Source organism: Onychomys torridus, chromosome 4, assembly GCF_903995425.1.
Source record: "Onychomys torridus chromosome 4, mOncTor1.1, whole genome shotgun sequence".
Lineage (NCBI taxonomy): Eukaryota > Metazoa > Chordata > Mammalia > Rodentia > Cricetidae > Onychomys > Onychomys torridus.
In genome coordinates, this window is record NC_050446.1 from 66,129,292 (window position 1) to 66,145,739 (window position 16,448).

Below are 16,448 nucleotides of genomic sequence, written 5' to 3' on the forward strand. Positions count from 1 at the left end.
GTATGTCTGCAGGCTAGAAGAGGGCACCAGATCTCATTCCAGATGGTTGTGAGCCACCATGCAGTTGCTGGGAATTAAACTCAGGACTCTTCCTCTGGAAGAGCAGTCAGTGCTCTTAACCTCTGAGCCATTTCTCCAGCCCGGGAATGTTTCTTAAAGATTTCCAGGAGATGTTAGGGGTTGAAATGTGTCCCCTCGTAAAGGATGTGTCCAAGTTCTGACCCTCAGTACCTCAGATTGTGACTTTATTTGACAGTGGGCTTTTTGGAGATTACCAAGTTAAAATGAGGCCACATGGTGGGCCCTGACCTGTGAAGACTGGAGTCCGTGTTTAACTGGAACTTTGGACAGACAGACTTACGTGAGGAGACCTGATCCTGTGAAGCCAGAGGGCTAGCTGATGCATCTGTTGGAAAAATAAAAATAAAGACATAAGACCTGATAACCAAGCCCCAGAAACCAGGGACAGACAGGGAAGGGTCTTTCCCAACAAGTGTCAGTAGGGACATGACCCTGACAAACCTTGATTCAGGCTACTAGTTTCCAGTCTAAGCCCCCAGTGTGTGGTTCTCTTATGAGAGCCCCAGGTAGCTCCAAAGGAAAGAAGTCGTTGCTAGTACCCTGGCTGTACCCTGGAGAATGGCATCTACATGTCCTCCTTAGACTCAGTGTCATGGGATGGTGGGGAAGCTGCTTGTCACTCTGGAACATGACCATTACTTCTACAGATAAATGCAGAATAAAAATAATCATGAAACAATAGGAAAGAGCCTAGTGGTGGAACTGTACAGAATATTTGTAGTTCTCCTAGACTGATACTGTTAGAGATGCCGGGCTAGTTATGGTTGGGAAGGACAGGAGGTGCAGCATGGAGGTGAAGAGGTGGCTGTCCCGGAATCTGGTTGGAGCTCCAGGTAGAGGCAGAAGTGTAGTTAGAGGTGGCCAGAAGTAGAGCCAGCAGGACTTTGTAATAGATCTGGAAAGGAAGACAAAGGCTGCATGAATATCTGGGCTTGAGCTTGTGTCATGACTGAGATAGAGAAGCTTGAAGGGGTCTTTCTGGGATATAGAGTTGAGTTCTGTGTGGGCCATTGGTAACTTTGTTAACTTTTCCTATAAACATCATCCTAGAGAGGGTACCAGTGACAAACTGAAGGAACACGTCTACCCAAGTTCCAGCTGGGTGAACTGGTGCTTTTATTGGGCTTATTTACAGGAGCATGAATGACCTCCAAAAACTGCATTGCAAGACAGTCCCACCCCAGCATGGATGACTGCTTCCCAAAAACAGTATAGAAAGTGAAGTCCCCTTTAGCTAACCTTCCACTTCCCATGTACAGCAACACCTCCTGAAACCATGTGCAGCCTGGGAAGGATTGTGTACAGCTGGGAAAGGCATACAGGAGATGGGGAGTGGCTGGAGTCTCAGGGATAATATATTGACCTTCCCAGTCTCTCTTTCTGTGAAGGAACTTGAACTTCAACAAGCTTTATCTGGTGAGGCTCTGATGCAGGTAACCAATGGTGTTCAGATCACAAGGGAGAGGTCATGTCTAGCTCAGAGTATGGCACTGCTGAGCATAGTAGATAGAGAGATTTTTTTTTACCCAGGTCGGGGTAGCTGGAAAGATGTTGAAGTATGAGTCTCAGTGGCCTGCAGGGCTGGACAGATAGGAGGTCATGAAACTAGAGCTGGGGTTTAACGTAATGAAATAAGATGATATTCTCTAAAGAGAAGGTTTGAGGAACTAGGTGGGCCTTTGGGGGTGCCATCCTTCAGACACTGCTGAAGGTTGACCCAGCTGAAGAGACAAGCATCACAGGGGTGGGGGGCAGCAAATTATGCCCACTTATTGAGCTCCTTACTATGTGTGGGATGGGAACTGGGGGAGTAGCATATGCTTGGGTTTAAAAAACCCTTTTTATTACATTTGAATGTATTTACCGTGGGTGTGGATGTGCCATGATGTGCATATGGAGGTCAAGAGGACAACTTGCAGGAGTCACTTCTCTCCTACCATGTGAGTCCTCAGGATGGAACCCAGGTCATCAGGCTTGGCAGAAGGCACCTCACTTGGTCCCATGTGTACTTGTTAGTGTGGTTATATGCACATACGTGCAGGTGTATGTGGCCAAGGTCAGCACTGGTGTCTTTCCTTGATCGGTTTCCACTTTAATTTTTTGAGGTAAGTTTTCTTACTGAGCCTGAAACTCACTGATTTAGTTAAGCCAGCTGGCCATTGAACTTCAGGGGTCTGCCTGTCACTGCCCTCTCTGCTGTGGTTACAAGGGGACACTGTGCACCCGCTTCTTCCCTGCATACATAGGTTCTAGGGATCTGAACTCAAGAGCCTTATGTGATCCAGGCAGGCACTTGAGAATTGAGCCATGCCCTCAGCCCCCTCCTTGCTTCCAAAGGTCAAACTAAATTACAGGAAACATGGGAGAAAGTACCAGAAGTGCCTCATTGACGCCTTGTGCAGGGGTTCTGTCAGTCCAAGCGCCATCTCTGAGGATTTCCCAATCAGAATCAGTCATTCTCAGAATGCTCCAAGCCTAGGACATTGAAGTGCCGATTCTCAGAACATACACAGGGAACTGCCACCCTACCAGACTCCGCTCAGAGTTCACATAGTAAGATACATTTTATTTGTCAAGCAGCTAAGTTGAATTTTCTAAATGTACGTTATGCAAAGGAGGGCAAGGCAGTTGGTTTCATGACTGGCTAGCATACTCAGCAAGCCCCTTTTCCACATGACTTGAAATGGCCACGCACACACATGCCCATGCCATTCTAGAAGAAATCAAATCCACTTCTGTCTCTGACACTGGTCGATGGAGTCTCAGAAGCCCACCCTGACCCTATCTGGGAACCTCAGCACTCAGTGGTCATCTGAGTTGGGGATGACTTATTGGTGTGCTCTGTCCCTAGGTCTGGCGGGAATTTCCTGACCGGCTGGTGGGCTACCCAGGCCGCCTGCATCTCTGGGACCATGAGATGAACAAGTGGAAGTATGAGTCTGAGTGGACCAATGAAGTATCCATGGTGCTCACGGGTGCAGCTTTCTATCACAAGGTAAGGGGTGTGCTTGTGGCGCCTGTTTGATTCGCTTGTTTGATTTTCCAGAGCTTTCATTGGGTTTAGGAAAATGTTTTACCTAAAAGGCTTAGAAAAGTCAGGTTGTATGATGCTCCTTCTAAATAAAAAGCACCAAAAATTCGTATCAGCTAGTGAGAAAAAGCTGCTTGTCCTTGTATCACTTAGAGACAGCATGGTTGAGAGATGCTTTTCTGGCCTTCTGTTTCCTCTGCACACACACATTCTCATCTGCCCACTTTTTTGTTATTAAGGTGTTTTCTTATGCCATTCACCTTTCTTTATAAATAGTTATTTTATGGCATAATTGGTAATAAGCCACTGTCTAGATGTTCCTTAAATTATATATATTTCTCTACCATTGGGTAGTTCATTTTTGTCATTTCAGATAATGTTAATATCTAATACTTAAGTAGCAATGTATATCCTTTTTATAACTATTGTGCTTGTGGCCATTAGGCTCCTAATGGTAGAATTAGAACAAAAGGAGTGATTTCTTGGGTGTTTTCAGATTCCTGCATTGTGAATGCCAACAGGACATGAAAGTGACTGCCTTGCTCTCCTTTGCATAACATTTAGAAAATTCAGCTTAGCTCTTTTGATGAATGAAATGAATCTTACCGGGTTCTGGTAAGGTGGCAGTTCCCTGTGAGTGTGCTGAGAGTCAGCACTTCGTGGACTTGACTTAAGATTTACTTTTATGCTGAGCACAATGGTGCACGCCTTTAATCCCAGCACTGGGGAGGGGAGGTGCAGAGGCAGGCAGATCTCTGAGATCAAGGCCAGCCTGGGCCAGCCTGATCTACAGAATGAGATCCAGGACAACCAGGGCTACACAGAGAAACCCTATCTCAAAAAACAAAAACAAAAACACAACAACAAAAAGACACCCAACTATACAAACAAAAAAATCAGATTCATTTTTATTATTTTTCATTATGTAGATGTGACGGGGAGAGGGCTATATGCACGTGAGCACAGGTACCTGCAGATCTTAGAGGTCTTCGATCTCATGGAGCTGGTGTTATAGGCAATTGTGAGCCACAAAAATGTGGATGCTGGGAACTGAACCCAGGTCCTCTGCAAAAGCAGTACTGGCTCTTAACTCCAACCTCATAACTTTCTTTTCTTTTCTTTTTTTCTTTTTTTTTAAATTAAGGCAACGCTGGGTACTATGCTTTTGGTTTCAGATTATTCAGCTCAGCCCTGGTGTTCTCCTGAGAGTATAGGTTTAATTAGAAAGACTACCTCATCTGTTGTCGGCAGTAGGAGAGCCAATGTGTAGAGAGCTCCATTGAGCCTGCTCTCTTGCTGCTGGGCAGCTCATCATCATTGTTTTTACTTCCTGAGACTCTGGTCAAGCAATAGGTTTTGGTCTCAGCAAAACAAAGAAAGCAGACTACTGTGTATAGCTTCGGGAGTTTAACTTAATAGTGGGCATGCTTATTTACATGTCAGTTCATGCATTTGTCTTTGGAGGCAAGATCTTCCTAGGTCCCCAGGCTGGCTTTGAACTCACAATCTTCCTGCCTCAGGGGACTGGAGGAGCACACCTCCACAGCTGGCTACTTATTTTTGATCCATTAATTCTAGTTCACTCGTGGAGCTGATGGTGATTTCCGGCTTGTCTCACTCATGTTCTGCCTCTCCAAGCACATGCCTTCACTCTTAGCTCACGGCGTGGCCCCAGAAAGACTTGCCTGGCTCACACTTTTTCTTAATAGGAAGACAATGGAAATATTTTTTACAATACACCTTTGACCTATTATCTGTGATATTCATAAATAAAACTTTCTACTTTGCATTTATTTGAATGTTTACACGTTAAAAGGGAATCTTAGGAAAGTGAACTTACCACAGCTGGAGCCTTCTGTCTGCTCTTGTCACGTCTCCAGGAATACATTAAAGCCAACCTTAACTTAAAAAACAAAAACACATATCTACCATTTTAGTTTCTTAACAGTGGGGTGTGTGTGTGTGTGTGTGTGACACAATGTCCCACCATGCACGGCACCAGCCCATTTTAAAGGCACCAGGCCACTTCATTTCCTTTGCCCTTTCCACTAGTAAAGTCTTGTGGTTAATCTTGTCCCTGTACCACTGAGTTACCCTTGACGTGTCAGCCAAAGAGAATTGCTATTTGTGTGTTTCTTCATTTTTGTCTCATGTGACAGTATTTTAATTACCTGTATACCTACAAAATGCCTGGGGACATCAAGAACTGGGTGGATGCTCACATGAACTGTGAAGACATTGCCATGAATTTCCTGGTGGCCAATGTCACAGGGAAAGCTGTCATCAAGGTAAGAGTCCGTGCCACTCCCGTGCTAGGCTCTGGAGCTCGGCCTTGTTCCCTGACCCAGAGAAGCTGTTGGAACAGTTAATAGGTGCTGTTCTCTGCACAAAGATCTCTGAACAGAGAGTGGGACGATTATGCAGTTCTCCTAATCTTTGGTTTTAAAGATCCAACTAACAGGATTTTGAAGTACCTTTGCCATAAAATACTAAAAGCTGAAAATACAAAGTCTGGGGCCTGAAAATATTCTTGAAACAGTTTATTCTTGGAACTCTGTGTTTGCTCAGATCAGAGCCCAAGTTTCAGATCAGCAGTGGAAGCCCACTTATATGGACAGCACCACCTTTACCTCCTGGGTTAGAACTCCATGTGAAACTGGGTAGTGCCAGAGGATTCTCAGCCTGAAAGAGTCACCATCATCAGAGTTTAGGCTGGCAGCATGGGTGGCATCTCACTGACTCCCCCATCATGTGCCCCAGGGACTTAGAGGGCAAGGGATTTCAAGAAAAAATGCAAGAGTGTAAATTGTGGGGGCTGCTTTCCAGGGACCCCAGACCTTACATTTCTTCTTCATCATGTGTTTAGCTGTGACTGCTTCCTGTGGGTGGAGTCTGTGACCCTTGGCCTCGCCCTGGTTAGTGCTCCCATCCTCCTGTTCTTCCCTATTCACTCATCTTCGTAGCAGCCTCCCTGGGTTTGCTAGAAGGATCACCAAGTCTCCAGCTGGGGGAGTGGGGTTAAAAGGAGTCAGGGAAGAGGAGTCGCAGGGTGAAGGGTGGCTAGTTTTTTTTCCCTGACTGAAGGAATTGGGAAATGAGCTGGCATCTCCAGGAGAGGTGCTTTTCCAGCTCTGGACCTTAGAAGGGAAGGAAGGCGAGAGACTGCCTTGTCGGGACCAGGGTTAGTTGTGGGAGGCTGTATTTCATCGCCTCATGACTGCAAGAACAAATGGTGTTTATACAAGGACCTTGGCAGTGAGAAAACAGTCATTAAACAGGAATTAAGGAGCTTGTCATCGCGACGTCTTTCCAGTTACAGAAGGCGAAAGCCCTCCAAGCTGCTTTTATTGGGCCCTTGGGAGTTCTGTCATTGGCTGAGGCAGCCCAGATTGAATGGAGGAATGCTGAGGTGTGTGCGAATGTGCATGTGTGTATACATGCACAGGGTGCACAAGATATCCCTGCTCGCAGCACAGAAGCCTGCAGAGTGGCATTGTGGCGTGGCTTTATAGGCCCGGGCACTGACAGCCAGGTGTGTTTCATGTTCCTCGGCAGGTAACCCCAAGAAAGAAGTTCAAGTGTCCTGAGTGCACGGCCATCGACGGGCTCTCACTAGACCAGACTCACATGGTAGAGAGGTAAGCGTGCCTCTGAACAGAGGTCCACCCCAGCCTCCATCCCCCTTTCCTGCCTCAGCCTGTTTATGGGACTGTGTTAGAGATACAAGGACAGCAGCTGGTAGCCAGTCACCTCCTTTGGCACTGTGGGAATTGAGTTGGTTCAAACTCAGGTCACTCAGTGATTTAATTTGGGATGCTGCTCACTCAATTTGTAATGGCTGGAAGGGTCTGAAAAATATAGCTGGCCCTGAGCTCTAGAAGCCAGATCCTTTGTGTGGACTGAGTGGCTAACTGTCTGCAGTCTCTTGAATGGAAGTGAGCTGGTTCCAAGGAAACACCGCCTGTTCCTCTGAGTAATAGCGCCACGTTACAGTAATGCTTGGTTCAAAAGAAGTAAACCCAACCCAGCAGAGGCAAAAGCCTGTGCTAATGCCACTGCGTCACCTGCCAAGCTCTGAAGTTGGGACAGCAGGGTGACTGAACGACTCTGTCAGTTCCTTAGCCGTCTCTTGAGTGGGACATGTCGCCCTGGGCAAAGAATCCTAAGAATTGGGTCATGGGTGTCTTTCTTCACGACTGCTAGTGTCTGCACTAGACTCTCACGGTCCACAGCCGTCAGAGCTCCTGAGTCCATCAGACTTACTCTTCTAGAAGCCCTCCATCGGGCCCACACGCTCTGACACCTAGCAGTGCAGTTGTCAAGGGGCCCAAGTGTGCTCCAAGAGTGTGGCAGCAGCCTTGCAGAGGAGGCCTCCGCTCAGGTCCCCAAGCGGCTGTGCGTCTCTGACAGAGTTCATTTCTAAAGTCCAGAACCACAAGAAAATCCTCCCCAGCATTTTCATTTGGTCTTGGGTTCTTCTGTGATGTTTTGATTCTTTAACTCCACCTCCTTACTTAGCTCCCTCAAGCAGCTCTCTTACTTAAAAGCCATTCCCTTTTCCCATCAGTTGATGTGAAATCACACATGAATGTCCCCTGTAACACTGCAAATGCTGTAAGTAAGGCAGAGTTCATTATTCACCATAGCTCACTGGGAAAAGACCCCGGTTGTAATTCTACCGGAGTAGATGAAATGGTTATTAAAACACACCTCACTCCCTATGTCGGGGAGAATTCATAGCATTATGGCAAGTGGTTGTGGGCGGAGTTAACATGGAGGTTACAGTACAGGGGAGAGCGGAAAGCTGACCCAATGACAACCTCGAAGTTCATGGTGGGGTTAGGCAGCTCTTCTCTGGCATGAGAGCAGAGCAGATTTAAAGCTGTGTTAAAGGCAGGCCCAGAAGATGGTTATGGTGCCCTGAGCAGGGAACTGTGGAGGCTGATTCACAAGAGAGCTGAGAAAACAGTGTTACAGTAGTCTTTCTGAGCTGAGTGGTTTATCTTTACCAACAACGGCTTATGCACAACAGACATGTGTATATTTCTGTGTTTATAAAACCTAATCTGGAGCTGTTTGTGATGCATCGCCCTAGGAAAGTACAGTTTATAATAATGAGAGGCAACAAAGGAATGTATTTATTGGGGGGGATTACTAAGGACAGTTTTGTTAAAAGTGGTAACATGTAAAGGGACACTTCAGAAATCACCACGGGGCTGGAGAGATGGTTCAGTGGTTAAGAGAACTGGCTGCTTTCCTAGAGGACCCAAGTTCAGTTCCCCACACCCAACTCCAGCTTCAGAGAATGCAGCACCCTCTTCTAGCCTTGATAGGTTTCTGCACTCATGTGGCATACACACAAACACATGCATACAAATATTAAAAATAAATCACCAGGGGAGCTGGCTCAGTAGTTAAGCTGGCTACCTTCCCAGAGGACCTGGATTTAATTCCCAGCACCCACATGGTAGCTCACAACTGTCTAACTCCAGTTCCAAGGAATCTGACACCCTCACACAGATATGCATGCAGGCAAAACACCAATGCACATAAAATAAAAATAAGTAAGTTAATTAAAAATTTTTAAAAAAATCACGAAGCCCTCATCCTCTCAGCAGGTCAGAAGCAGAGGAGCTGTAAGGCCAGGTCAGCAAGTTCAAAGTCGGTCTGGCAGGCATGAAGAAATTCACTTTGAGCCAGGTGGAATCCCCAATTAAAAAGCTTGGGTTTTTCCTTCAGGCACTTAGAAGCCATCAAAGATTTGAAAAGGGGACTAACCTGTTCAAGGAGTTGCTCTGAGATTCCTTTAAAGCTATCCTTAGGATGGGAAGAATATCGAAGAGACAGGAGGATGACCAACTTGAATCTACACAGAAAGGCACAAAAAAGTGCCCACAGTTGTCCAAAGGAAGACATGCTAGAGTTTTGTTGCCACCTGGATAAGTGTGGGGAGGCTGTGCGGAAAGAAGCTATAGAAATAACTTGGGTTTTTGAAAAATGGCAGGACCTTTCACAGTGTAAATAATACAGGGGAGGGGTGAGCAGTTGGTGAATCCTCATCCCTTGAACAAGGCCATGGATGTAGGCAGGAGATTTTAACCATGGTCCCTTGAACAAGGCTATGGATGTAGGAGATTTTAATCATGGGTGACATCAGTGGGATATCGGTGGGATGTGTGGCTGTGAGGACTTGCCCCTGCACAGGCCATTGGAAATGAAAATGTGTGGAAGTTACCTGCCCATACACAGCAGCTGACTTAAGAAAAACTAAGGAAAGAAGGGAGACATTCCTACATTTGGCAGATAGTAAGTGAAGCCAGAAGCAGCCTGGGGAGAGGGCAGAAAGACAGGATGTGCAGAGCTGGAAATGAGAACGCTGCCATAGGGCCTGTGAACTAAACACTTAGTGGAGACCCAAAGTTAACAGCATGGAGTAACTAAGGCAGGTGGTAGAGTGTGCGTTTGGGTGACCAAGGGCAGCTGGGAAATATGAACCACCCACTTGGGAAATTCAGTGAGGAGCAGGAGGAGACAAATTTGAAAATGCATTAGCAGCTGTGAGCAAAGCCCCATGGGTAAAGGTTGGAGCACCAACTTAAGAAACCAGGCACTTAGGCTGGGAGAAGGGAGACAGTCTGAGCCGTCTAGAGAGCCCAGGAGCTGGTTCACTGTAGAACCCTGCACTTGTCCTGCTTATCAGCGTCTCCCTCTGCACGGCGGCACTTTTCACAAGCCAGTGGAAGGAGAGACTTCTTCACCATCATTTGGGGCCTGGTTCAGTCTGCTTCTTTAGTCCCAGACTTGGAGTCTGGGACCAGAACTGTCATCTGAGAAGGAATGTAGCTTCTACTCCTCAAGTCTATTTCCAGCGGCTGCTAGTTCTTAAAGAACCAGAAGAAGAGTTTTGTTCTCTTTGTCCATATCATTGCCAAGGGCGCCGTGACAGACATTATCGATTTAAAGTAGCATTTTATGTCCAGTCTTTTCCAGTTAGGGATCTAACCTAAGGAAATTGGCTTACCTTACCTGAACTTCAGTTTTTCCTTTATATATCAAATTATAGTGTCCTGTAAGCTCATGAGCAGTTATGGCCCTCTTTGTACCAAACACTATATCACATGCTGGTACAAAAATAAATGTCGGCTTGCAAACCTGTGAGCCAGGTTGGGCCCAGCAGTGTTCATTTACATCCCATTTCTCAGACACTGTCTTAAAGGCTCCTGGTTCTATATGTTTATGACAGGAAAATAAGCTCCATCATCCTTTCCTCCCCAGATACTTCCAGCAGGCAGACACAGACCCTGGAAGTTTAGTGTGCAGCCCTTGATTAGAAAAGCAGAGTATGAGAGGCATTCAGATGGGGTAGCTGGACACTTGACAGTGTGACCCAGGTGAGCCATCTGCAGCCAGCCACAATCTCGGCCTGTTGTTCCCAAGCCAGACCCCCTGTGGGAGAAGGTAGACAGCTGAGGGAAGGGCCTTTACTGTCAAGAATGACCCGGTGTCACTTCCCCAGCACTCTGTGGAGGACAGAGACACCTGCCAGAGCAGACCAGCCAGGGCACCAGCTGCCTGAACTCCAGTGGTAGCTCTCCAGTTGCCTAGCTGACAGATCTGATTACAGAGGAGATGTCATCAATACTCCAGAGGGCTGTGAGCCATTCTCGCCCAGCAAGAGCCAGAGGCCTTTTATGCAGACACCAGCGACCCTACATTAGGCCTAGCAGGGAGCTAGAGGTGAGGAGCTGCTGCTGTGTGCATACAGCCAAGGAGAGGCTCAGATTGGCCTGTACAGCTTTGGCCTTGTGATTAAAGAGAAGGAAGCTGTTGTGCCTGGTCCCGTCAACTCATCCCTCTTATCTCTCATTCCCTTTCAGTTCTTTTTATTCTTGGGTATTTCATGTTGCATACAATGAAGTATCTACCACCTGTTTCCCTCCAAATCCCTGCCCCATTCCCTTCAGAATATTTCCCTCCCAGATGTATGTCTTTTTTTATAACCCTCTAAGTTCAGTTAGTGCTATCCATATGTGCATAGGTGTGAGGCCATCCACTGGCCATGGGAAACCTACCAGTGGTCACATCCTCAATCAAAAATGATTTTCAGCCGGGCAGTGGTGGTGCACGCCTTTAATCCCAGCACTCGGGAGGTAGAGGCAAGCAGATCTCTGTGAGTTCAAGGCCAGCCTGGGTTACAGAGTGAGTTCCAGGAAAGGTGCAAAGCTACACAGAGAAACACTGTCTTGAAAAAAAAAAAAAAAAAAGATTTTCCTTTTTCCTTCCCCCAGCATCTGTCCACTGCCAATACCTCCCAGTAAAGGGTAAGGCCTGGAGTTTATATACCCCCTCAATGATGGGATTTTGGCTGGCTTCCTCTTGTTCAGGTCCTGTGCAAGGAACCCTAGCTGCTGTGAGTTCACGTTTGTAAAACCATGTCCAGAAGACAGCACCCCACAGCACTTCTGCCCATCTCCTGTCTCTTACACTTTCTGTCTTCCTGAGCCTTGCTGTGGTAAGGGCTTGATATAGACGACCTGCTTAGGCCTGAGCACTCAGCACTTTGACCACTTAGGAATCTCTCTGTTGACTTCTGCCCACTGCATAAAGAACTTTGGGCTCTCTGACCAAAGTTGAGAGCAGCTCAGGTCTATGAGTATAAACATAAATATTTAGAAGGTGGTTTGACAGCATGACCATTTACCAAAATAATAGTAGCACATTCTTCTTTTTTTTTTCCTCGAGACAGGGTTTCTCTGTGTAGCTTTGCGCCTTTCCTGGATCTTGCTCCGTAGACCAGGCTGGCCTCGAACACACAAAGATCCGTCTTCCTCTGCCTCCCAAGTGCTGGGATTAAAGGCGTCCTGGAGCCCTAGACATGGACTTTTGACCAGGGTTATAGTATGAGGTGTGAAATTTCCTCCTGTGAAGCAGGCCTCAAGTCCAGTCAGACAACAGCCGGGGAGTTTCTAACAGTCATGCCCCTAGTGCGTGAGCGGACATGTTTTGCTTTGGAGCACTTCTAACCCTGTGAAAGCTAGTGAGCAGGGAGACAGTTTCCCAATCAGCTTGAGATTAATTTCTCCATGTCCTACGTGCAAAGTGAGTGGTGTCTTTAGCAATAAGGTGTTACCATGTAGTTTTATGGTGGGTCATCAGGAGCAGTGGCAATAGCCTATGTTGTTTTGGAGACCTTGCTGACCATTAACTTACAGGGAGATGTCCCATGCCTTGTATGGCAGTTTTCATTGAGTGACCCGTATTCTTCTGGGAGTAATATTGTCTACCCATGCTATGGAAATTCCATAGAATACATATGAAATGAAAGAAGTGGGGGGAACCTGGGAGTTAAAGGGTTAATCAGGGATGGGAGAGGAGAGAGGGGGAGTAATGGGGAGTTAGTCAAAACTAAGGACGTGTGAAAAAACCTTATGGAAGCCCACCCGTTAGTAAGCCAATGTCAAAATATAACTTTTTTTTACCAGTCTCCCCGAGACCCTCCCCATGCTGAGTCTCAGGGATTGCAGAAGCCCAGCTGCCCCTGAGTGGTGGAGAATGATTCAGCCAATGTCAGCCTGAGTCTGAATCCCAGTTCCACCATTTCTAGTCCATCATTCTTTGGCAACTTAACCTCTCTGAACCTAACATGAGGCTAATATAGACTCAGGCCTTGGACAAGAAGGTTGAGGCTAGGAGAGGGGTACTTTAAGAAATCAGTAAGATGTGCAGGTAAATTATCTGGTACAGTCAGGGGTTCTGGAGTTGTGGCCTTTCAGCCCCTCCTTTTGGGCCACACAGGTTAATAAGTAAATTTGTGTCTTGTCTTTAATCTCAGGAGCTGGAAAGCCTAGGTTTGGCTCTGGCACTTTTAAAAAATGTATTTATGTATTTAACTTTTGAGCATCAGCCTTCCCACTAGAAACTGGGATGGAGGAGGCACTTGAGCCCTAGGGCTGTGGTGAGCATTCGCTCCCTTGTGGAGCATCTAAAGAACATTACCTCCCAGTGGTGTTGGTAGCTCTGTTGACATCAGTGGCCAGAAGTCCATGATGCAACGGTGCAAGCTTTTCAAAAACACAACCAGGAAGGAAAAGCCAATGATGGCAGCTTGCACTAACAGACACCTTTCTGAGCCCAAAGCTCTTCTCTGTCTACACGTTTTGGAAGTAGCTTATGGGGGCTCTGGAGATGGGGAGGTGGCGGTGAGCATTTGGAGCTGGCTTCTGCCCTGGGACCACTCTCTCATCAAGCTTCCTTGCTGTAGCTCTCGGGCAGCTGCCGAGAAGGCACTGACCCTCTGAAATCCATCCTTTTGGGCCCCGACTTCAAAAGGGCTTTTCCCAGGCTGCTTTTCCCCTCTGGCCTGGTGCTGATGCGCCCTCATTACCGGGCTGTCGCACTCGGTTGGCCTGACTGACCTGAGCCATGCCTATAAAGAGGGCCTGACCTTCTCCCCTGACGGGAGGTCCAGCTTTGACGGGGAGCAGAGGAAGCTCCGCTTAACAATCTTCAACTCCTGCCACCAAGCTGCTCTGGCTCCTGGTTCTGGTGTGGGATGGACAAAAGTCACACTAATTGTGCAGAAGGTCTCTGTGAGCTCTGGCTGGGTCAGAAGAGCAGGGCTTGTGGCTGGGTATTTGCAGGCCATCTGAGTGCTGGGGAGTTAAGTGCTCATTGCTTGGCACTCAGAATCACCGGTCCCTGTACTCCTCTGCCTTGTGTCCCTAGGACCCTTCTGTCAACCTCTTCAGGTTAAGCAAGCAGAGTCTTTTTCCTTCCCATCATCCTCCTTCCTATAACCGGCAGAGATGGGGTTAAGGATTGCTGGAGCCAATCCACCTGGGTTTGAAGCCCGCTAGTGCTGGAAAAAATGACTGGAATTCAAGGGGGAGGGGCCGGTGTCCTGACCTGCCAGCCTGCAGAGGCATCCCCTGTTCACTTTCTCCCTCTGAACGGGCGGCGCCAGGGACCTCTGCTCGGGCACCTTGCTTTCCATCATAGCCCTTTGCAGAGCCCAGCAAAGGCTGGGTGCCCTTGCAGCACTTTACAGTTCTCTTGTGGACAGTGGCTGTGCTGGGCTCTGCTGTCTCGCAGCAGCTAACCTCTTCCATTCTGCTTGCCCCGCCCTCTCGTCCACCCACAGGTCAGAGTGCATCAATAAGTTTGCTTCTGTCTTCGGGACCATGCCCCTCAAGGTGGTGGAACACCGAGCTGACCCAGTGCTCTACAAAGACGACTTCCCTGAGAAACTGAAGAGCTTCCCCAACATTGGCAGCTTATGAAGCTTGCCACGATCCAGGGCTGAGGAGGAGCCCAGCTAGGCCCTGCAGCACTCACTGTGGGGTAGAGGAGGCCAGCCTGGGTCAGACTTCCCCAAACACACTGGAGCCTCCGGAGCTGTGACGCTTGCTTTGTCTCCCATCTCCAGTGGACTCTCTGGAAATGCCAAAGGAAGCGAGTCTCAGGGACTAGCTGCAGTTTTGAGCCCAGCGTATCTCTTGGCTTGCAGACCCAGTTTACCAGCTCACTGGCCCTACAGCTGCCTTAGAGGAGGGGGATGTGATGGCCACACACAGTTTTAGATCCAGGAGTCACAGCAAAGGCATGCAGTCATTTCACATCAGCGGACTCTGGAGGAACCGCCAAGTCTAAAACATGCTGCAGATCCCAATACCTCTGGGGGTTAGAACGGTGCTTGGACCTGGGTATGTAGCAGAAGAACTCGGGCTGCCAAGATGTGTTCTGACAGTCCCTGAACAACTCTTTGTTTTGGCTTTTTTTTTTTCAGAGCTGAGGTCCGAACCCAGGGCCTGCACTTGCTAGGCAAGAGCTCTACCACTGAGCTAAATCCCCAACCCCTGTTTTGGCTTTTTGATATTATTAAAATTATTTTTTACTGCTTTTTCTTCTGTCTAGAATGCTGGTTCTTGGTTATCTAAAGGCCTGTCCTTGTTCCGTGCATATAACCCCACCTTCTGTCGTAACAGCCATCTGGGAAGATGCAGCTAAGAGGGTTACCCAGATCCATATGCATCAAGTATATGGAGGACCCATGAACATCCTAAGAGCAGATGAATCCATCAGAGGTGTCCTTAGCCTGTGGCTGGATATTTCATAGGTGTACTCAGGGAAATAAGTGTCCTCTAATTGCCACCCTGGAGTCATTCTAGCTGCTACCATGTTGTAAGAGCTGAGGGCTTTGTGACCTCCCACCCCCAGGGGATGCCCAGGATCCTCATTCTTTTGCTGTGGCTATAACATTGGCCAAGGGGTTCTGCTAACGGTAAATACTGCCGTAGCAACCATGTCCCAGCAGTTGCTGGTGTATTTAAATCATTACATTTCAGCATTTCCTAATACTGCACATGTGTGAATTATACCTCTTTAAGCCCAGTTGATGAACAAATCTACTCTGGCAAATGTTAAATGTTATAGATTTGAAACAGATTTATCTGGGTCTAATATTAAAATTAGCCACAGTTTGGGCTTTAGCCATAACATATGTCCCCAGAACACAAAATACATAACAATTTGCTTAGAATATGGATATAATTACAGAAACCTAGTCATATGCCAGTCATCATTGCTCGCGCGCACCCATTGTTCTGGTGAGCAACGTGGTGATCACTGACTTATCCAGTGGTCCTGAGTCACTTTGAAGCTCGCAAGATGGCTCAGCAGGTAAAAGTATTTTCTACACAAGCCCGATGACCTGAGTTCAGTCTCCAGAAAACGAAATGGGAGGAGGGAACCTTCTCCTATAAGTTACCTCTGATCTTCATAGTGTGCGTGCGCACATGCACGCGCGCACGCACACACACACACACACACACAGAGTAAATTAGTTTGTTAGAAGGCCCCCTCATATGCACCCCCACCACTGGAGAGGTTAGAGGAAGATCTCTGAAGCAGCAGAAGTGGAGGGAGAGATCTAGGAAGTTCATGTCAGCAGAGGGTGGAATCTGGAGCACTGCTGGAATGGGCTAGGGCACATGGTACAAACGCAGACACTCCAGCTGTGCCTTGTTCAGCGAACTGCAGGTGCTTACAGTGGTCAGCAGAGGATATGGGAAGTTTGGTGGTATTGCATGCACAACACTGGAGGCCGTAGGGTTGAAGCCAAAGAAAGGGGTTTCTTTTGTTACCCAGATCCTTGAAGTTGCAATACTATGTCTATTCTTTTATGGGGTCACCATCCTGTTTCCAAGATGGGGGATATGGGGTGTAGGGAGGAGGGAGACACATTGAAATCCCTGCAGAGAGCCAGGGCCTGTGCTCATGGTGGGCTTATGTGGCATCACCCTCAGCCTGGCTGTTTCAGGAGAGAACCAACTTATAA

General features: G+C 47.5%; 1 protein-coding gene across 3 annotated transcripts in view; it reads left to right on the top strand.

Annotated features, from left to right (window-relative positions):
* The window catches only part of Ext2 (exostosin glycosyltransferase 2), a 137,796-nt gene extending 122,885 nt beyond the window's left edge, over nucleotides 1-14,911 (top strand). For all 3 annotated transcript variants that reach the window (XM_036184737.1, XM_036184739.1, XM_036184738.1), the window contains 4 exons: nucleotides 2,933-3,076; nucleotides 5,272-5,400; nucleotides 6,668-6,750; nucleotides 14,253-14,911. In XM_036184737.1, coding sequence (XP_036040630.1) covers nucleotides 2,933-3,076; nucleotides 5,272-5,400; nucleotides 6,668-6,750; nucleotides 14,253-14,391 — 495 coding nt within the window. In that variant the 3' untranslated portion in view covers nucleotides 14,392-14,911. The remainder of the gene's footprint in view (nucleotides 1-2,932; nucleotides 3,077-5,271; nucleotides 5,401-6,667; nucleotides 6,751-14,252) is intronic.
* The last annotated feature ends 1,537 nt before the right edge of the window (nucleotides 14,912-16,448 follow it).